The 24,318-nt window shown below is 34.6% G+C and overlaps 1 protein-coding gene across 1 annotated transcript in view; it reads left to right on the forward strand.

Moving 5' to 3' along the window:
• Smp_126630 (hypothetical protein) overlaps nucleotides 1–24,318 on the forward strand; it is a gene marked incomplete at its 5' end in the record, with an annotated part of 37,036 nt that overhangs the window by 11,295 nt on the left and 1,423 nt on the right. Inside the window, 4 exons of the mRNA XM_018794430.1 lie at nucleotides 995–1,299; nucleotides 3,017–3,142; nucleotides 21,256–21,651; nucleotides 22,636–22,698. Coding sequence (XP_018648844.1) covers nucleotides 995–1,299; nucleotides 3,017–3,142; nucleotides 21,256–21,651; nucleotides 22,636–22,698 — 890 coding nt within the window. The remainder of the gene's footprint in view (nucleotides 1–994; nucleotides 1,300–3,016; nucleotides 3,143–21,255; nucleotides 21,652–22,635; nucleotides 22,699–24,318) is intronic.

Below are 24,318 nucleotides of genomic sequence, written 5' to 3' on the forward strand. Positions count from 1 at the left end.
TAATATTTTTCAAGGTCACTTAAGATTCGTTCAAAGGTCGTCCATAAATTATAGTCTCGTCGACGTTTATTTTGATTTATTGTGTTGATGAGAACACTTTGGGAAGTAATTTCAATAATGTTTGTCTCAACATAGGACAAGTTAAAAATGAACTATTTCTAGTTGTTGGATCTTTTGAAATACATAAATTATTGCAATTGTTCAACGAATAACCCCAAGTAAAAAAAGCAGTTTTAGTTGTATCTGTTTGTATCAATCCATATATTTAACTGACACTGGAATTTTTTTATCCACTGTTACCGCTAACATGTGTACTTTTTTTCGTAATTTATTGTTTTGTCTGTAAGACTTGATCATTTCTACTCTTACGCCAGTCTCTGATCACCTTACTAAATGTCATCTGATCTAACGTAAGTTTTTGTAAATGTTTTACTAAGTGATTAAGTGTGACAATAGGCTACATACAACTCTCCCTAAAGATGTGGATATTAGTTTGTCTTTTATTGCTATAGAAATCTACTATAAGTTCCAGTAGACTTCCATAAAAAAAGTCTTATTAAAATTAAGGTAGATGGTTTCCTCATTTTTATAAAATCCATGAATTATAGTATAAATGGTCCTTAGATAGTGTTTAAATACATATTAGCATTAAGTTTATTTTGTCGGAGTAATTCTCAAATGAAAAGATTTACTGTTATCAAACAATTAGAAATATGTTTATTTAAGCAGGAATTTTGTAAAGTTTTTGCGTAGCTCATGTTAATGAGTTACAAAGAAGGATCAATGATAGATCCTAGTTTCTATCTTTAGATGCTTCCAACTACCTAGTACCTTTGATCTCGTATAAATTTATGTTTTCATTCTTCTAGTATTAAGTACAATTGATTAGAAGTACATTACAGTTTAAACACTAACTCTGACGTTAAACACTTATCCAACTTTCACATCATACTTTTGTACATGTTATTGTTATTTGTTATATTTATCTATTTAGCCTTAGAACGTGTCGGTGGTGTTTGGGATTTGGATGACTCTGTATGTTTCACTTCAGAGTCAGGTGAAATCAGATGGAATCCAGTACATGGTTTTATGGGACGTGAAGGAATATGGATTAGTAATGGTGAATTTTTAGTTGGTTCACGTGAAATGTGGTTTACTTCGACATCATGTAGAAATACTCAACTTCCCAAATGGCCTGCATTATTTGATACCATGGATAACTGTATTGGTCAGTTTTTACCATCTGAACCAACTGATGGTTGTAGCCATTTAATACCATTAGGAATCCAGTCACTTACGGTAAGAAAATCTATTTTTGGAAATGCCTAATGATATACAATAAACATAATCCTATATAACTGACTGATTTCGTTCATTTGTCTCAGGATTTATAGTTCACCACTAACAATTACTCAGTTGACCGAATAGAAAACGTTCAGTTGTAAGTGCAAACCTACGCCGCTCACTGGTGTAAATCACCCATTAATGCCTGTTACCCTCATGCAATAATCCCAGCTTACACCTTAACGTGTTATGATGCTTCCAGATGAAAACTTTAACTTCAAGTTTAGTTTTGAGGAGTTCTGCAGTTAAAAAAGACCTCAAGCATTCGTTTTCTAGTATTTTATTATATACTATTAAATCACTCGGAAATAAGAATCAGAACTGGTAAAAGTCGCCTCTGAACTAGTTTATTGTACAGCTTCTACAAAGTATAAACTCAACCTAAGTTATAAAAAAATAAGCAAATTAAAATGTCGATCAATTCACTCATGATTATTTACCATAGCTTAGAGGAAGCTACATAATCGTCATCATTTATAGGTATAAATCTTTCATATTGCGAAGTGTGATTTACAATCAAACTGATGGTAAATGCTTTTGTGCTTGTATAGCACCCTGCAAGCCTTCTTTTATTGCTGAACAGTTCTCAACTAAGAAGGAACAACTACATGGTGCTCAATAATTTTCAATAGCTTTCACGTTAATCGAATTTCCGAGTGAACCAATTTAATATTCTGAATTGTTTCAATGGTAAACAAGCTTTTGCTTCATGCTTATTACTGTCGATTAATTTATGGAAAATATTAGAGAAATATATCAAAATTGAAAGGAAATCGAACATGAAATACAACATCTGTCATGATATTGCTCCTCATAGGGTTGAGGTATTTCTTTAAAAATATGTGTGATGGAGATTAATATCTTACGGAATATGTAGATCCCGTTGTAGATTAAATTAAAATAGGTCACTGATATAGCCTGATATATTTTACTGAATTCTTATTGACCTTAATCTATATTAGCGTTTGCCAGTCTACACAGTTATACTCGGCTCATACCACAACTCATAAATTGGTCACTTGCTTGTCGAACACGAACGAAGCTATTCTGTAAAAAACGCAAAGAAACTATTGAGGAATGAGGATACTTGCATCCTGTATGTTTACGTTTATTAGTAGAGAGATGCAAACATTATCTACTCGGACGAAATTCGAGGTCTGAATATATATATATATCACCATAAGTTCAAGAAGCGCAATTATTGTAATTATACTATACTCATGAGTAGACTGCCAATATCAAATAAAAGTGATATCAAAATGGTGTATTTATTCTTGGAATTGTCCTTTTCAAAGTTTGACGGAATACATTAAATCAAAGATTTGACTTGTTGCACGATGAAATTCTTTTTCAATTGTTGTGATTGAATTCTTTTTACCGCTAAGCATTTCTGTTATGTATATAGATATTCAAAATTCAACTTGTAGGCGGATTCGTAAATTGACTTAGCTGGATTTATGCATTTGTTTATTATTGATTAACTTGGTCTCATATAAATAAATGCGTTTTTCATGTGTTTCGTTGTCGTGAAAACTCTAACCACATTGATTATTCTATGGTTTTTTTTCTTTCTGTTTTTACAAATTTTTAAAAGGAATTCTTGTTATTCTCTCAATATTTACTTTTCGTTTGTTTATTTTTTCCATGTACTTATTTTTAAATTGGCTAATAGAGTGTGGATTTTAGTGATTCTCTCAATGCACTTGTGTGTAGTACAGACAGAGGACGTATTGAAGTGATTGCTGAGTCTGTAGAGAAGCGGAAATGTGATCCGTCACGTCCAAAATATATTCCTGAGGTTAGATTGTTGAAAAAACTTTCTCATTTTTTTTCTTTACTTTGAATCTACTTTTCGAGATACTTTTGAATATATATTCACGTATACGCTTATATATAAGTACTTGGCAGTAATTAAAGTATGTTATTATTTTTTGGTTCATCATGAGAAAAGTTTTTGGCTGTGTATTAATCAATAATATGTGTTAGGTATCAGAAGTCGGTTGGTGGTGAAGCCATGTTATCGATTATGTGATTAACTCAGTAGTGGATAACTAATTGTGGCCTGAAATAATCAATGCTGCGTTCAATTCTCAGCGGTTGAATCAACGCAAATGCAGATAAGTCTAACGGAGTCCCAAAATAAAATGAAATGTTCATCCTAGATTGAACTGGTTCCCACATTCTAAGCATACAACAAAACTTTTGAATGTAACTGTTATTATTCACGAATATGCTACTCTTACGCAGACGTCTGTTGGCTTTTAAATATTAAATGCCTTTACCATATCGCTCATTACCTGGGTAATATATTTTTAGGAGTTGTTGATGAGAGCTTGTGATATCATATGGCAGCCTAAACCGATGTGAGTAAATTGTATTGAAATCAATAGTTCATCTGTTGATAATTGAGCGCTTTTAACCACGAAGCCATTTCAATGATCTGATATATAGTATGCATCCCATGATCCAGGGCAACCAAATAGAATTACTCTCATTGAATTTTTTAGCAGTAGCATCTCCAATCACTACTATGATACGAGCTCGAACCTTTGGGAGTGCAATGGGTTTCTCACTTTTGCGAACAATGTCTTGTTAGTATAACACCGTCATACTTATCGCAGACCAACAATCGTAGTGTTTCTTGATATCAGGGCTGCCTTCGATTCGTTGAATAGGACTGTTCTCTGGGATTGTCTATTGAAGAAGGATGTGCCTGAGAAGTTTATTAACATCTTAAAGGCCTTGTATACAAACACTTCAGGCAGAGTGAGGGCATACAACCACCTCTATCCCTTGTTCCATTCAAGCAGTGGGGTTAGACAGGGTTGCCCAATCTCACCATTCCTCTTCAACTTTGCCATCGACGACATCCTAAAAACAGCTCTGATGGATGTAAGTAATGGCGGTGTGGATCTGCTGCCTGGACAGTCTTCTCGACCTCGAGTATGCGGATGATATTGTCTTACTGTGCGATAATACCCAAGGCATGCAATCGCACTTAATCAGTTGGCAATCAATGTCCGCAGGTACGGCATGTGCTTTTCACCCTCCAAGTGCAAAGTACTCCTACAAGACTGGCAGGATTCTCATCCTGTACTCACCCTAGATGGTGAGCAGATTGAAGTAGTTGAGAAGTTCGTGTATCTAGGTAGCTTCATAAGTGCTGGTGGTGGCGTTAGTAATGAGGTTGATGCACATGTATTGAAAGCCAGAGCGGCTTATTCCAATCTGGACCATCTTTGGCGCCTTCGTGATGTTAGTCTGGCTGTAAAGGGTCAGATCTACAACGCATCGGTGAGAGCAGTTTTGCTCTATGATCGTGAAACCTCACCTTTCCGAGTTCAGGATGTTAGACAACTCTCTCTTTTTGATCATCGTTGTCTCTGAAGGATTGCTGGCATCCAGTGGCAACAGCATGTTAGTAATACTGACGTTCAGCATCGTGTGTTCGGGCGCAGAGACGATAATCCGATTGGTGTCACCATCTTGAAACATCGACTTCGGTGGCTTAAACATGTTCTACGAATGTCGTCCCAGAGAATTCCTCGTCGTGCATTATTTGCCGACGCTAAGGCTGGCTGGCAAAAGCGAAGAGGTGGTCAATGTATGACATGGTGTCGTTGAATGAAAGAAAGCTACAAAGGGCTAGCTTCTGTTGGTCCTTTACGACTCCTTGGGTGGGGTCCAAGTGATGGTGCAACACAGTGGCTGGGGACGTTATCAGATATGGCTCAGAATAGAAGCCAGTGGCGATCCTGCTGTAACCTTCTTTTACTTTCTTCATAAAGAGTAGTTCTAACTTTCTTAACTGAGAGAGTTCTTCTGGTTGTACATTTCAGTTCCCCCCATCATTACTCTTTTTTTTTCATCCTTTTTTTCCTTCCTTTATATGTACGCATCTTCCCCCTTTCTCTTCCCATTCTCATTATTTTGTGTGGCGCATATGTATCTGGTGCCCTTTGTACCAATATGTATGTGTTTAAATAAATAAATAAACTTGTTAGTATGAGTGGAAGCAATTAAGAAAACGATTAATTTAAAACAAAGTCTAAAAATAATTGTATCTGAAAGTCACTTGACTTAGCTGATGGGATAAATTTACATTTCTTGGTAAGTAAACCTCCCCCAACCCCCCTTTTATTCTGTTTACCGTACCCTTTGTTTTGGTTGATCATTTCTAATCATTAGGAGTTATTTAACGCGATCTTAGGTCAACCTATCTCAAGTGGTGTAATTAAACTATTAATTCCTTTTGTTTATTTCTATGAAAATTCCTATCATAATAAAAACACTTATATGGACGAAGTGTATTATTTTCAGTTACTTCCCATCAGCTTCTACAGCTAGAAATACACATTAGTTTCCAAAAAGATAACCAATTTTAGGACAAATACATCATTTAAAATTATAGTTTATGCATACTAATAATTCCAATATTAACAATGTTGACTTTATTCCGCCAACAATCCTAGATTTCATAAACTGTAATTTTAAATGGTTTGTTTGTCTTAAAATTGTCTATCTCCTTGGAACACTAATTTGTACTTCTAGTTGTAGAAGCTGATGGGAAATATTTGAAAATAATATTCTTTGTCCAGTTGTGCGCATTTCTATGTTTTTGTTGTACACATTGGTAGCCGGTATATTGTCCGTTGCAATCCTTTTATTTTCTGCAGGCAATCCTATAAACTCTGTTGATTTTCATTGGCAGTTTCTTAATGTTTTTCTGTGAAATCTAGGTATTAATTCATTTCTCTCCGTTTATTGTTGGTTACCCAATTCGGTCACTAAAATTTTAAATTCTATGAATGGTTACTATGTTTATCTAGACTCACGTAACTTATGGGTTCGTTATTGTAACTCAATCTGCTAGGTATATAGAAATAACGCTATCATTGACATTCGATCACTCCTTTTTTGATAGTCAATTTCTGTTAATTAGGTCATAAAATACCTAATGCTCTTCTAAATCAGGGTTTTATTATTCCTCATATCACGAAATAAGGTATTTTCTGGTACTTTACTATTGTTCGAAGTATTTTGCTTTCAACATTCCAATCGGTTGTTAAAAAAATTTAGATACTTCTCAATATCTCTCGACCGACTTATTGGAAGTTTCTCCTAGCATCTTTTTCGTTAGAAATACTGTCTAAATGACCACTTAGAGCATTAATCTGTTTAGTCATTTTCACATTGTTGTTGAAGCGCGTTATAGTTTGTTTTGTTACATAATATAAGAGCCATTAAGAATACGAGTTTATAATATGCTTTTTTTAATGTTAACAAGCTTGAGTTAGATAGCTTATTGTAGTTTATATTCTAGTCTTTCTTAAGATAAGCATATACTGTAGAGAACTAAACTGACCTAAATTAGCTTGATCTCCGAAAGAAGGCTGTTGACTATTTCTGTGTATCTTGTAATCAGATTTTATGGTAGAACCTAAGCTTTTGAAAGACAAATACCAGAATATTGGTCATATCATTAAGGATTTGATATTTTAGCATACTTTTACAGTTATGATTGTTATTTGGTAATTCACTATTCACTAGTTCTCTGTTTGGTGCAAGCACATCCATGATCATTGTGTCAAAATGTGTTCTCACTCATCTTTCATTACACTAATTATTTTCTATGAAACATCTAACATAATACAAAATAAATGATAGTTGCAAACCTTGTGTGTAGTAAGGAATAGCTTAAGTATATGATCCAAGAAGTTACCAAGTTTATGAATCCCTTTTGTTTCATACTGAATGCTGATACAAAATATATCCTCACCTCTTAGTGTCGTATCAGAGTATATTCTTATGTGTAAATATCATGACAGGTTATAATCCTAGTGCTGTTCATTTCGAAAGTGTGGAGATAATAAGAAAATCTGTAAAATATTAGTTAACATATTACGATTATCATTTGTGGAATTATTTTCATCTCTCATACACTTAAATATGGTCTATTTGATGATGCTAGGTCTAGATAATTGTAATCGACTGATTCTTAGTTCATCCTAACAGATATAAATTACGAAAGTTAGATTTATAAATTTGGTCCTAACACTACTTCGTGTCTGTGCACAATCCTACATACAGGAAAGACATGGTTCCATTGTATCTTAATGATCTCCGAGGCCTTCGGTTTCTAAAGTGTTGGCTGAAAGCATGAAATAAGTAGTATATATCTTTAAAATAAATTTTCATCGGTGGGATTTCCCAACACTATAGATTTACTAAGATAAGGAAGCTTATGTTAAGAAACATAATATTCCTTATATTTCGAACATCTACTTGCCTAGATGTATTTTAATAAAATATTTCAATATAATCCAGTAGTTCAAGATAATCTCTCGTACTCGGTTTTATGCCACAAGTATTATTTGATCTTACAGGGAAGTTGTAGCTGGTGCAAAGTCTATACCAGCTAATCAGTGTCCAAAGTCTAGTCGCAGGTGACCGTCTTTGGAAATAATTACGTTAAGAAGCATGTTGTCTTCCTCTTAGTCTTCTTTTGTGCAGTTTTTCTTTTTTCTTACTATCTGTCTAGGATTGTATCTAGCAGTTCTTTATTTAATAGTGGTAACTAAAATTAAAAATTTGTTTGACAACTGTTTAGTTGATATGTAAGCCTAAAGATAATAATGCTAATTTGTGTAGTTTTGTTCACTTGGCTTAAAAAAACTTCAACATGTTCTGAGTTTTATGTAGAAAAAAAAAGATTTAATTCAATTGTCATTCAAAACCCAGCACAATATCACACTACCCCAACGTAAACTCAGATGATTTACTGAGTAACTGTCAAACAGTTCAATTTGTTTTGCTGTATTAACATAAATAAATTGCAAGGAAGACAAATATTTGAACAAAATAATTGATAATGTAACTACGACTACTCCTTATCTATAATAATCATTATGTATCACTTCTATCGTATAGACAGTTTACAGAAAGTGACATTATTTTCCTAGAAAAAAAGAGACATTTGTCACAATATTCTATCAACAATGTATTTTGTCTGTCAATTAAAATGGTAACTCGAACTGATGTACGTACGTACGAAGTTCTACGTTGTGACTGACTGAATTAAAATGAATCTAAAAAACCTGGAAAGGGTGACAACATTAATTTTAACTTTACCAGATTTGTGTATCGTCGACTAAGCACCAGAAAATCAAGTTGATGATATCTGTCCATTAAATTCGACTTGAATAAATTATTCACATGCATTTCGAATCAGCGATTGACTATTCCAATCAATAATGGACTCTCAGATACTATTCTGACTATTTTATTTTCAATATTTGGAAACATATTTTCCATAACACTTCGTTTCATTCAACATTGGTCAGTTGGATTTGCATGCATAGGATAGTAATAACATTTTCACTTTGAGCATTAGGGATAGAGGCCATCCTTTGAAGCATTAAATTTATGTCTCCTTTGCTTTTAAATTTTGTCACGTACTACATTCATACCCACTAATTCAATCGCCATTCTTCACATCGTTCCTACCATCGTGGGGAAGCCACTAGACTATCTTCAGTGTTACCCCAGTTTGAATCACCATATTATTCAGCAGAAACGACGCCTTCGGGGCTGGCTATTTACATACAAGGTTTATCGAGTCCCTGGCTGCTTCTGAAATATTGGCTGTATGATCACCCTTCAAACTCACAATAAACCATTAGGAAGACCAGATATCATTGACATACGACAAATAACCTCAGCTTATCGATGTTTTGGATCTACTCCCAACTCACGCTTATCCTATACAGACATCCTCATCATTTGAGCCTGAATCCGTAACGCCTACAGACTTGTCCTTAACAATACATGACCCTCTGAGCCGAAAAACCCACAATCAATAATTATATAGACCAGTTCTCAAGTATCACCCATTCAACACTTCTTGAACGGTCATCCATTGCTCTCAGTACTATTTTCTCCTATCTAGATACCATTCTTGTATCACAGTAGATTATAGTATCACATATCATTCATACAGTATTCTTGCACCATTTTGGATAAAAACGTACATAACACAAAGAATCCCGTACACCAGACAGCATACCACTTGTATTATCATACCATTCACTACAGCATTACAAATCCATTTATACACCGCAGAAAATCAAACAACCAATTATTGTCCACTCACCCATTTTACTGCCTTCAGTACTGATCATCCCAGTTTCTGATCAGCTGTCAACCAAACTTTTCATCAACATAATCGATGGATGCCAGACTAGGGTTGTGGTGAGACCATGACTTCCAAACATAATTTTGTGCTGCCGACTAAGTTCCTGTGTCATAATTACCGATCACATCAGGAAGCTTTCAGCCTCCCATCTGAACTGATGATCACATCAATCGCATAGACCGTTTCATTTTTCAAGTCCTCTCAAACAACCTTCTAGCTCATTAGTTACTGGATTATCCCTCGTTATGTGAAGTCTTTTAACCACTTGAGATTCTTAGAGTACATGTGCAATGCATTCAAACTTCCTAAAATGCTCTACGTATTTCATACTTCCCCTCTCTCAGCCACTTCACGACCTTTGAGCCTTTGTAATTTAGTTATATTCTAAGTTGAATAATTTTCCTGTATACCCATGTATAAATGTTATCAGAATAGATGAATTACATATGCAGAACGCTGTTCTGTCTCAAAGCCTAAAGAATCTTTCCTTTTAGTGAGCTATGGAACTTATATTTATTTATTTATTTGAACACATAAACATTGGTACAATGGGGCACCAAATACATACGTGCCACACAATAATAATGAGGCCAGTAGCAGTTATCATTGATATATATGAGGGCTGTGATACTACCGGGGTGCCCAGACCGAAGCAGGTGGTTTTCTTAGGTGGCTATTCCTCGAGCCTTGGACCTAAAGGTCCAACCCACAAGGCAAGTGGAGGAACGTTAGGAGATGCAGTCCCATGGTAGTCGTCGACCAACAATAGGTTCATACGCCATTTGTTCCCTCAGCATTCTGGATCCCATGTGTACCACTGGTTTGAAATCAGGGTTTTCCAACTTTTCTAGGTGGGTCATCCATATCCACCGGCCCGGTTGAAGCGCCAGACATTCACTTTTCGTCCTCTCAATTTCGTTAAACAAGAGCCTTTCTGCGAGAAGGCAGTGACTAGGACTTCCGTGGTAGTAGCTGTATACGTGTGGCCATGTGAGAGCATTTGCAGAGAGAGAGCTGACTTTCCCCACCCTCGGCAGTACCAGGGCATTTAGGGGCAGCAACGGAACTGCGTTTTACAAGCATACTACATCAAACCTAACTCATTGTTTGAGCAAAAATATAGCACTTTGAGGACCTTTATGAATCTAATTTTGTCCATGGAAGAAGTCTCGGATCACTTCAATTTTGCAAGAGTTACATTTATTCGGAAGAGTAATAGCCCATTAGCGCCCGGAGATTATGATCTCATTTTTATTACATCGGTTTTAGCTCTTTATCCGGATAGTGATTTTTCTGCGAGGTAGTACGAACTTATTCGGAATCTGAATTCATAAATTATCTCGGATAAAGATGAGTGTTTCGACGAAACAATGATAGTCACTGCTATCGTTGTGGAAAAATCTATTGGTTTCATATATCTTTCAACGTGTGCTGTTGATGTATCCAAGGCCTTTGATTTTGTATCACACGAAAAGATAAGGCGTATATCTGGAATTTATGTGCCCACTAATTCATTTGTATCATACATCGATGCATGTTACAAGATGTCCTCGACAGTTGTATAGAGAACCACAGTCCACATTCAAAGAGCAGTGAGTGACCTATATATATATTCCAATCTTGGTTGGCCGTCTATTTTGCCATCATTTTCTTGATATTATGTTTTTCGACCTTAATTACAATTGATTAAGTAAAAAGCACTTTAATCATAGCAATAATACCTTGAAAAATCCTATTCTCCCATTTTTAGCTCAAGTTTCAAATAATTACGAGGAAATAAGTACATCACACTCCTGCTGTGTAGTGTTGTGGAGAAATGCTTTCCATTGTTTCTAATGATAAGTAACATTTTCCTGGATTAGCCTAAGAAACATACATAGTCACACCTAGGAATATACATTTTACGTATAAATCTAAGTAAGGTCAAGTAAAATCAATAGAAAAACTTATAGTCCTTAGTCTAAAAACAATAATGAAGCACTCGCATATTTCATATCAACCTTTTTAGTTCATAATTGGTATTATATTTGACAAGTAGAATCTATATATGAAATAACGACGGGCTGTTCTAATGACCGATCTTAATAGAAGAACGTTCATTAGATCATTTTATCGGAAATAAGTTAGAGACTGTCAAATAGCATTAAATTAGCCTAGTCTCTTTAATCACCCACGTTAGAAGTATTACTCTTTCTTTTAATTATATCATTTCAATTTGTGAGCGGTTAAAGATAGAAGGTCAATGTGATGGTGGTTTTACTTATTTTATAATTTGGCTTTTTTTTTGGCAAACAGCTATTGAAGGCAAACGTAACCATTGCTTCATAATAATAGGGTCAGTGATAACTTTAAGATCTCTTTATCCAAAGATGTTGTGTGCATGCATGCTGATCATCTAAATGCGCTGGGAATTAGGCTTTAATAAAAATCATAAAGCGTAGTTTTTATTTTGCTCGTTTGACTGGTACGAAAAAGTTATCTTCGTGATGATAGTCGCTTATTACTATCGGTTGTATATAGTTTAGATGAATATCAAAAATTTTTTCCATAGATATACCTAATTAAAACAGCTTGGAGTGTTTCTAAACATTTAAGTTCTTTGTACAAGCTAATGATATTTCTAACAAATATACTTAGCATATTCAGTGGGGTTCAATTTTTGTATACGTCAAGTATATTCAAATGAATGCCTGTTGAATTTAGACCGGCTTATCAGATTTTGTATAACGTTTGTTAACCTCATGCAAAAAAGGTATTTAATTTGAAACGATTTGAAAACGTAATGTTTTTACTGCTAGATATCATAAATACACATCTAAATTGTCTTAAATATGCGATTTATAAACCATTCTGGTCATTACCATTCTTATTCCTGAATGTCTAGTCTTATTTTATGTGGTACATTATATTCGTCCACACTTTCTTAATTGTAATTTGTGATTAATAATTTGGATATTTGACTGTAGAAGCTGATAAGAATTCATGGAGAATAATATTCTTTCATATATCTGTGTTGTTGATATGATATGAATTTTCAAACAATTAATTGTAGATTGTATATTCTTCAATGCCAACAGTATATTGTGCTTTATATGTTCTAAGAGCGAAAAAATAAGCATGACAATTTTTTCTTTCAAAATCACCTTTAACAAAAGACAAATGGGTATAGTTTCACATTTTTAGTTAATTGAAACTTAATTTAATAATTTGAGAAATCTTGTCATTATTATTTTACGTTATCGACTTGTATTCATCTTGTCTAAGTTCCGTGTCTTTTCATTTTCTACCTTTTTACTATTTCGGACTTGCACAAATGGACGTTTATGTGTTTGTTATACCTACTCTCTGTATTATAATTTTCAACAGTACAAATTTGTTATATCGCTTATGATTAGCATAACGCTCTTGTCAATAAAATTTAGTGGACCCTTATGTTTTACAAAGTTCATTAGTTATTATTTGGCTGTCAGTTAGTTTATGCATCCAGTCATATAAAATCTTATGCTATTTTCAGTTCTTATGTTTTTAACTATATTTCCAATTTAAAATTTGGTATTCCTGTTTCATTCTGTTTGTATCTTTCAATGTCTTCATTTCCTTGGAATTACGGCATTAAATGAGTGCATTATCCAACCATTTTTAATACATGCACTACTATTATTTCAGTTTATTTTATAATACAGTTGCAAACATCATGGACAAATATACACCTATCATAGTTTTCACAGTTAACATCGAAAAAGTGTGCGGATCAGTTATGAATAGGGAAATCAAAGCTGATAATTAAGACAATGGTAATAAAGACAAACAAATCTTTATCCCGCTCATCATCATGTTACTATTTTATCTAATAAAATGTTTAAGCCAAATATAGCGGTGTAAGTTAATATATCTTTTCATTCGTTTGTAAAAAAAATGTTCATAGGCTAAACAACACGTGAAAAAATTAATTAATTTAAAGTCGTCTATTCATGTTAACCAAATCCTACCAGGCTGATTGTATTTCAAACCTGTTTCAACTGATACAATTAGATAAATGAATAAATCACTGAACCACACGAAACTATAGGATATTCTATTGATAACATAAAACACTTGCAAAAAAAGTGTTTTTGGGTACTGTAAGACAAACACAACTTTTAAGGTAGACTACTTTATTAATTGAAATGTGTCCTAGTTAACGACATTAAATTATTTTTTAGTAGTTGAAATCATGAGTCAATGGAAGCTAGTCCACCATGGAAAACCTGGAAGCACTGTATTATTATTTGTTTTTGATTAGAATCATAGTTTTAGTATTGATTATGTTATAATAATCTTCAGTCATAGGTTTTCCGATGTTTAAAAATGACTGCGGTTCACTTCCTATTTATGGTTTTTTTTAAAGAAAATTTTCATGTTCTTCCCAATTTATATATATATATATATATATATATATATATATATATATATATATATATATATGGTGACTGCTTGGTGTTAAAAAAATCTATCTAAGAAAATAGTTGACCCTTACCACTACAATAACTTACAATAACATATTGGCCATATATAAAAATAATATGTTTAGTATTCCAATACTTAAACACAGTAAATTGGGTATTTTTCTTCTAATATCTCCTCGTAGATTGATGCATTTTGATGTTGGCAATAGATAAAATGTAACTATACTCTTGGTTACCATAGTAGGCAAAAATCATCTGCTTCCTTCTTTTGATGTCTCGTGATTTCAATGGTTGTATTCATGACTATTGAATATTTTCGCTCTTGATTTAAACAGCTTATTTCAGGGCATTGCCTTCGTTCGCGCATCGAGGTTGTTGTATTTTCAGACAGATTATTATTACTCGAACTAGCAACTTGTAGCACGTTTTATAATGCGATTCATGAAGTTTTGCCTTACCTTAACACATTTCATATTCTATCTCTCATAACAACAGGACAATGAATGGATACAACTCAACGTCAAATTTGACTATAAAAGAAAAAGACTTCTTTACCATATTCTGTTTTCACAGTGTTACTGCTCAATCATTTAATGATATTGTTTTAAGGAAGATGGAGAGTTTTTGGGATTTTGGCACCTGTTGACTGTTAACGTAATATCAGTTCAATATAACGTAATCGGCCGACCGTCATCGGTTATGGAAAGTATGAATCATGTGCTTAGTTTCTATTTTTATGTTATGTATAATAGCTATTTATCATGTTCTATAAAATCATTCCAATCAAATCTAATGAATATTTCACTAAATATATTTGCTCGATATAAATCTTAATAGATTGTATGATATTTAAGAATTATAATATTCTGGATTCCGTTATAATGAGACTAAGTAACATAAGAATACTGAATTTTTCTTGGAAATACCTGTGTCGTTTCCTTGAACAGAAACCGATTAGATGACCTTTCAAATTCTTTATACCCAATTCTTTTCTTCATCTTTTCTAGATTTCTCAATGGCTACTTGTATATCTTAATTTATTAGTCATACACTTCTTGTTGCGTAATTCTCAATGATTATCATTCTAATGATTTTATTTCATTATACTTCTTAGTATTTTGATAATTACTACCACAACTGCATCCGTGATTTTACTACAAGCTTTTGCTTTTTATTGTTACTATTATTAGTTATGTATTTCTGTTACATTGTTATCTTTGTCTCGTCAAATACACTTGATTAATTTAGTATTTTTTCATATAAGTTTGCCGATGAAAATTACAGTTTATTAGAGTAAAGTCTGGTAAGATTCAATAAAAAATAATACTGTTCGATTATTTGTTATGTTATCATTTATACAATGCTAATTTCATGATGTCTTTTGAATCATAACTATTTCTCCATATTACGTTGAAACTTTCATTTCAAAACGTTTTTCTGCAATATATACTAAAAATAAACATTAGAAATGTTTGTTTGCTCAGATAGTTTAAAAAATATATTTCCTAACGTAGGTAAACTTGTGTAAATTTAAAAAGGGCTTAAACTGATCAGACCAAGATGTAACACAAGTCCGCATGAGAATTCGTTTCGCCTTGCTCATCGAAATTCCAAATATCTTTAACTTATGTTCTTCCTATTTATCTTGTATATCTTTTTCTGTACCATCAAGAACTGACGAAGTGAACCCGTTCACTGTTATACGGTCATCTACACTATTGATCTTTCAATCATATCCATTTCACAAGAATTTTCTACCGTCCTATTTGTTCATCCATTCTATTATTGGCAGGATCTCTCTTATTTAGTGATGACACTATTTATATAGTTTTTGTATCTCGAATTTAGAATTCTTAGTCTATCGCACAATACTTGAGCAATCGAACGCTGGAACCCTCCCAAGTCACAAATCAAAAGACAGAAGACAAGTAGAAGGAATGTTATTCCAAACAGTGTCGATTATGGTACAAAATTATCAGGTATTTATAGTTTTTAGTAGAAACAAAATCACCATTATAGTTATCCAATCCGCAGACAGGGAGTTATCAGCATTGTCCAATAGGGAAGCTCCACGTGGCAATTCTAGAATATTCTTCCAAAAGCTGATTGGATGGAACATGTCGGGCTCCTTCTGGGCTTCTTAGAGCCTCCTCGACTTCACCTGTGGACCATCCTCACAATAGTTCTCTGTTTCAGTGATATACATTCGAACACCATAAAGATCGGGAACTATTGATTCCTGAAAATGCAGACGATATCCCAGAATTTGTTTGTTTGAATCACTTGAATCAATGCCAGATATAAGTCCAAAGTATAGCTCTTGCTTCTTTTTTTACCATGTTTTCAATCACCTACTTTAAATGATAAACGATAAATAAAAATTAGACCTTAGTGGATCTTTCTATAAATGTCAATTTCATACAGATTTTTGTCACACTTCATCTATATCTTTCTCTATTATTTCTTTTGAATTTTATCCTGATGTTTGTAATAACACATCTTTAACTCCCCTGTATTACAAAAAGTTTGTCTAGTGAACATTAAGAAGTAACACTAAATAAATGTTGTTGATTGGTTTTTGTCATATGATAGAGAAGCTTCTGTCAGTTTTTAATGTTTAATATACTGTTTTTTTAGTCCTACTTTTTTCTCCTTGAACCAATGATATGTAATGCATTAGTGTTATTTTTTTCTTAAATTAAAAAGCACTTTCAAAAAATGGAATTCTTCAATGATTTTATCAGTCAAAAATCGTTCTATCTTGTGACGTTCATCTTACTGTCATTGATTTTACCCTCTGACAAAAATTCTCAATAGGTTTTTGAGTTATTTAGTTCTATTGGAGCCAATCAAGATTAATCCCTGAAATCGATTAAAATAATAATCAGTTAACCAGTGTAATAAATGTTTCGCTGATTCAATTAACAGCATAGCTGAATATATTATGTACTAGATATTTTGATATAAGTAACGGGTTAGTAGGAAACCACCACTCTAGAGACGTTGTGTTTACCACTCGAACTTCAGGACCTAGTTTTAATTCTATATGAGGTTATGAGTGTAGAATGCTTAGGAGTTTCAAAGTAGGGCAATCTACTGTTTATTCTTTTTTAGTTTCCAGTGGTTCTCCAGTTGTCGATTCTTGGCTATTTTTATTCTAACGCTACTCAGAGGATTAAACTCTCCAAATCCCCCAATGGTAGTGTTTCTAACTTTAACAGTAGGTGGAGAGGATTAGTTCCCTCAAATTAAATGAAAATTCGATTTTAGACTTCCTGCGGATTGGCCAAAGTCATTAAGGAACCAAACATAATGAACTAAACAGTTTTCCTATCAATAATATGCAGAATATTTGACCTTTCATATCAGATTATTTCTTAGTATTTTATCAATATGGGTCTTTTTGGCACACCCGTAAATAAATATGAATCATTAGTTGTTTTCATGGAACTAAGTGTTATTTGAACACAAGAAAACTGCGTAGTTTTCCCTCCCTTTCACCATAAAAGTGCGTTAACTGGTTTGTTGCGAAAGTGTAGACGCTGGCTTTAGCGTTTGAGAGTGGCTCACAGTTTTTTAATAGTGTTTTAAACGTAGTTCGATGTATTAATTCTGGTGGTTTCAACTGTTAATTAGTCACCTATAATGTCACATCTCATATAAAACTGATGTTTTGTTGTTTCCAAAATATGAAGGCTAACAAAATGTACATATCCTGTAGGGTAAGTCAACTGTAGTAGTTTTGTCTGTTCACTGCCGTCGAGTGTCTTTGAGAGGTAAATTATTGCATATATGGAACTGATAAGCTTTGCTCAAAACTGAATATCCAACCGTGGTTTAATAGTTGAGATGTTTAACTTTTAGCTATTAATTTCTAGGTGTGAACTCTGATCCACTTCTTCAGTTTTCGCAGCTCTAGATTTACTGCCGGTCCCAAGCCCGGGTAAAGGAGGAGGGTTGGGCATGGGGTTAGCGACCCCATCCCGTAGAAAAGCTAACTCGCTAAAAAAACGCTAACCAGAAAAAATCATTCAAACCATTTAAACTCTGCCCTGGGAGTTGAAGGAATAATTATGACGTCTCATGATGAAAGCCGAAATTCTTCGGAAGTCACGAGACCGATGCACCTTCTAACAACCAGAGCAATACTCTTTATAGGTACATGGAACGTCCGGACAATGTGGGAGACAGGAAAGACCAGCCAAATAGCAATGGAAATGAGGAGATACAACTTGGCAGTACTCGGAATCAGCGAAACCCATTGGACACAAATTGGACAACAAAGGCTAGGTACAGGAGAGATGCTGCTGTACTCCGGTCACGAAGGGGAAAATGCTCCACACACTCAGGGAGTTGCTCTAATGCTGTCCAAAGAAGCACGAAATGCACTTGTGGGATGGGAATCTCATGGACCCAGGATAATCAAAGCATCATTCAGGACAAAGAAGGAAGGGATCACAATAAACGTTATCCAATGTTATGCACCCACCAATGATAGCAACGACGATGATAAAGATCAGTCCTATGAAAGGCTGCAATCAATTATAGCGAAGTGCTCACGAAAGGACCTGACCATCCTGATGGGAGATCTAAATGCTAAAGTTGGAGTGGACAACACAGGATATGAAGATATAATTGGACGACATGGATTAGGAGAGAGAAATGAAAATGGGGAGAGACTTGCAAACCTATGTGCATTCAACAAATTGGTTATAGGCGGCACAATATTCCCACACAAGCGCATACACAAAGCTACATGGATCTCACCGGACCAAACCAAAGAGAACCAGATAGATCACATCTGTATCAACAAAAAATTCCGAAGATCAATGGAAGATGTGAGAACCCGGAGAGGAGCTGACATAGCTTCAGATCACCACCTGGTTGTGGCCAAGATGAGACTGAAGCTAAAAAAAAACACTGGACAACTGGACAGAAAGCATTACAAAGGTTCAATACAGCCTTCCTTCGAGATATTTTCAAGCTCAATGAATTCAAGATAACTCTCAACAACAGGTTCCAAGCTCTACAGGATCTACTGAAAGAACAAGAAACTACGATGGAGGACAACTGGAAAGGGATAAAAGAAGCACTAACTTCAACGTGTCAGGAGGTTCTTGGTCCTAAGAAGCATCATCACAAGGAATGGATCTCTATGGGAACCCTGGACAAAATTCAAGAAAGGAAGAACAAGAAACTAGCAATTAACAACAGCCGAACACGAGCAGAGAAAGTCAAAGCACAAGCAGAGTACGCAGAAGCAAACAGGGAAGTGAAGAAAAGCATTAAAGCCGACAAGCAGAAATACATGGGAGAACTAGCAACGGCGGCGGAAAAAGCTGCAAGAGAAGGGAATATGAAACAACTATATGATACAACGAAGAAATTGGTAGGGAGATATAGCAAACCAGAGAGACCAGTCAAGGACAAAGAGGGAAAGATAATCACTGAGATTCAAGAACAGAGGAAAAGATGGGCGGAATAATTCGAGGAACTGCTGAATAGACCAGCCCCATTGAGTCCACCGAACATCGAAGCAGCCCACACTGACCTTCCAATAGATGTCACTCCACCAACGATCGAAGAAGTCAAGATGGCCATCAGACAAATCAAAAGTGGGAAGGCGGCAGGACATGACAATATACCAGCAGAAGCACTGAAGTCAGACATTGAAATAACTGCAAACATGCTTCACCTTCTATTCAAGAAGATTTGGGAAGAGGAACAAGTGCCAATGGACTGGAAAGAAGGATATCTCATCAAGATACCAAAGAAAGGCGATCTGAGCAAATGTGAGAACTACAGAGGCATCAGTTTGCTATCAGTACCAGGAAACGTTTTCAACAGAGTGCTGCTGAATTGGATGAAAGACGCAGTAGACGCCAAACTTAGGGATCAACAGGCTGGATTTCGTAAGGATAGGTCGTGCACAGACCAGATCGCGACACTACGGATCATCGTGGAACAATCAGTTGAGTGGAACTCATCACTATACGTCAACTTCATTGACTATGAGTAGGCGTTTGACAGCGCGGACAGGAGAACATTATGGAAACTTCTTCGACACTATGGAGTTCCTGAAAAGATTGTCAACATTATCCAAAACTCATACGATGGACTACAGTGCAAAGTCGTGTATGGAGGACAGCTGACAGATGCATTTCCAGTAAGGACCGGAGTCAGACAAGGCTGTCTACTTTCCTCATTCCTCTTCCTTCTAGTGATTGATTGGATTATGAAGAATTCGACATCTGAGGGGAAATACGGAATACAATGGACTTCTCAGAATCAACTAGATGATTTGGACTTCGCAGATGACCTAGCCCTCCTCTCTCATACACACGAACAAATGCAGATGAAGACAGCAAATGTAGCAGCAGCCTCTGCATCGATAGGCCTCCACATTCACAAAGGAAAAAGCAAGATTCTCAAATGCAACACGGAGAACGCCAACCCAATCACACTTGATGGCGAAACTCTGGAAGAGGTGGAAACATTCACGTACCTGAGGAGCATCGTTGATAAACAAGGAGGATCGGATGCAGACGTAAAGGCGAGGATTGGCAAAGCAAGGGCAGCATTTCTACAATTGAAGAACATATGGAACTGAAAACAACTGTCAACTTATTTCAAGGTCAGAATCTTTAATACGAACGTCAAGACGGTCCTACTGTATGGAGCTGAAACGTGGAGAACTACTACGACCATCATCAGGAAGGTACAAGTATTTATAAATAATTGTCTACGCAAAATACTCAACATCCATTGGCCGGATACTATCAGCAACAGCGTTTTATGGGAGAGGACAAACCAGCTTCCAGCTGAAGAGGAAATTGGGAAAAGACGTTGGAAGTGGATCGGACATACATTGAGGTAATCACCAATGTGCATCACGACTCAATCCCTAACTTGGAATCCGGAAGGGAAACGGAAAAGAGGAAGGCCAAAGAACACACTACGCCGGGAAATAGAAGCTGATATGAAAAGGATGAATGTTAACTGGAAAGAACTGGAAAGGAAGGCTCAGGACAGAGTTGGATGGAGAATGCTGGTGAGCGGCCTATGCTCCTCGACGAGGGGTAACAGGCGTAAGTAAAGTAAGTAAGTATTATCATTAGCTCATAACCAAATACTTGATGGATGAGATAATGTATGATCACTAACCAGTTTTTAAAATCAAGTATTACTTATGTTGTCAACCAGCTTTCTGTTAGTTTTAAAATATAATGAATCCAAAACAAAATACTTTTTATTCTTGATACATTTATTTAGATGAGAATACCATTATGTCAGTGGTCTATGGAAAAACGCCCATCAGAAGAATTTGCTCACTGTAACTCGTCAAAAACTGAAGAAAAATTGGAAGAATCAGTGGATTTAACTACATGTGATTATGACATAATAGATATTAATGCATTTATTAATGAATATAAAATCGATTTTGTACTGACTAATAGTGCCTCTTCTACCACTACAACTACTAATACTACTACAACCAGTACCGCCATCACTTCTGCCCTTAAATCAGAGATGGATGTTGGAGAACTAGACGATGCAGAGCTTCAACACTTTCTTTTCCCTTCACCTAATTGTGAACATTGTGGAACTGATCAATCTATGTGCTGGCATAAGCTTTGGTCGAATTATCAAATACGGATTTTGTTAAAGGTAAGGACAATAATTTGTATATATATATATATATATATATATATATATATATATCAGTGATCCAAACCTTAGATAAAATCCTTCATTTTTATGAACCTTGTGTTAAGTTGGATAGCAGGCTTCAGTTGTCAGTCACTCAGAAATGTCCGAGCCGAGGACATTTTCGAGCTTAGAATTTAGACGTGTTATCGATATATTAATGCAGGCGCCAATTGCAAACATTATAGAACACAAGTATAATCGACGTTGAGACGTAACGTGGAATACTTGTTAACTAAAACTTACAGCAGAAAGTCAAAAAGTGTCAATGTGTTATTAAAAATTTTGCAAGAATAACGTCTTTGATGAATGTCAAATATAATAAGTGGTGAAAACGTGTACAGTGCTATGTACTAGTGGTGGATAATTATCATCTGTTGTCGGAACTCTCAGCGAAAATGTGATATATTCAAAAGTTTTATTGCTGTGTCATGAAGTCATTAATTATAGTACTAAGTTGTGTCAATAAGCGCACTTGTCCTAGTTGGGATCTATGTAATAATTATAACTTCCGATTTTCTGCCTTTCTTATGTGATCAAAATTGTTCACAATAGTACAGATGGATTCATATCTTCCTCTTAATTTTATGTTTTACTATTAATCTGTACTTCTTATTTTCCAAGTTTTTTTAAGTACATTGTGTATATGTCGTTTGTTATCATATAATTGATACGAATATCATTTGTGTCTTAACTTACTCTCACTGTACTGATGCAATATGTCAACTTGGATTGATGTACATTGATACCTTTTTCAAGTTCTATGCGTCTAAACGCCTCTTTAAATACTACTACAAGTAAAATCTAGGGATTTATCGTAAAATCTTACCTCTACAAATTAAATTTTTACTGACTAAATAAAATCAATTCCCTGATTTTATGTTTTAAAACGTCATTTATTGTCTGAAGTTGTTTTATTTTTCTTCACTATGCATTTTTAATTAGGATAAAGTACCTAAGAAACCTGAATTGGATTTCATTAATACTCCTATGTTGAAAATAAATAAAGTAAGATTTTGTTTTTCACTTTGCAAAGCATCTTTTCTTGTGAAAATAATTGTTATATCCCCCGGTGAATTACGAATGGTAACTTTTAGGTCTATTTATGGATCAATGTAATATGCCTATTTCCTATTGTACAATTATTACGTAACTGAACTATTCATATTCGTATTTCTCTTATCATTAGCTTTATTTTGACCTTGACTTATTATCATACGATTCTTGAGTTATAATCAGTTTATTGATTACTTTGGTTTGTATAAAAACCCAGTGTGTTTGTAAATAATGATTCATACCACTGAGGCTGTTATTAGTGTTTTGGACTTAACTGGTTGGGCTAAGCAGATCGCAGGACCGGCTAGCACTCTAGTCTGCTCGTACGGGTTTCGTGTCACTGTTCCAATCGACAATTCGCTGCTCTCTAATTGGCGGTCTCATCACCTCACCCATCAACTAGTCGTCCACTCGGCCACAAGCATAACAATTATGTTATCATTATTCATTCCATCTCGATTCTTGAAAATGTTTTATGTCTACTGATACCAAAGTATGTTGGCGGATTAAAGGGAGTAATCGACGGAAAGCTTGGAATCTGTATTTCCTGCTAGTAGGAAGGTATACAGTACTTTATGGAGACTAATTTTCCTCATAGGATTCAGAATCGTTAAGTATTTCCTACTGTGATGCAGGTTTGAATCCGCTAAGCACCATCGATCCTCTCAAAATTTTAGATGTCTTGGTGGTGAGTGCCAATTAACATGGATTCTGTGTCTAAGGCTTCTTCATGATTACTTCTAACACTAAACATATGGCAACGCGGTGTTCAGATCCTTAAACTAGTAGTCGTTGTTTCAATTTCGTGAATACAATTAGCTTATCACTGAGGTTTAAAGAACACTGTGTTGTTGCTACTCAGCGATCAATTATTATAATCTAGGAATGTATTTAAATGTATAAAGTCAATGTCATTAAGTAAGTTGATAATTAAACTAATTCCTTTTCCCCACAAATATCATTGATTTTGTACACGTTGCCATGTGATTTATATACTCATACAAAAAATTATGATAATGTACAACCGATAACATGACATGTAGAGTAAAATAATGCAGATATAATGTTGATATGATTTATTTAAGATCATTCAAAATGAACTAACACAATAAAATGTTATTTTTCATATGCTTATAATGGTTTATTTGACTAAATGAACTGTAAAAGCATTTATGACACTGTAGTGCTTTTTCCAGTCATATCATCGATTACATCCGCAGCTTTACCAATCATCGTGTAACTTGAATCGATCATAAAATGGTTTTGATTTGTACTCGTCAATTATTTCACAAATAGTTCTTTCTCATTTAAGTCACTGGTTTTCCAGTTGACTTTTTAAAATACACTGTAATATCGTGTACAAATAATGGTTTTTTGGCAAATTACACATAAGTGCTTACATGTTTTGAGTTTGGTATATGTGATGTACACATTAAAAAAAAAGGAAAACAACTTATAAAAAAATATAAATACTCGAAATAATCCATAGTTTATATTCTGATTCTTAGTCCGGAAGAATGACTGATAAGCCATGAGATATACCAAACCAAGGAGGTTTTCCCTTCATTATTT

The sequence above is a fragment of the Schistosoma mansoni genome, chromosome 1 (genome assembly GCF_000237925.1).
Source record: "Schistosoma mansoni strain Puerto Rico chromosome 1, complete genome".
Lineage (NCBI taxonomy): Eukaryota > Metazoa > Platyhelminthes > Trematoda > Strigeidida > Schistosomatidae > Schistosoma > Schistosoma mansoni.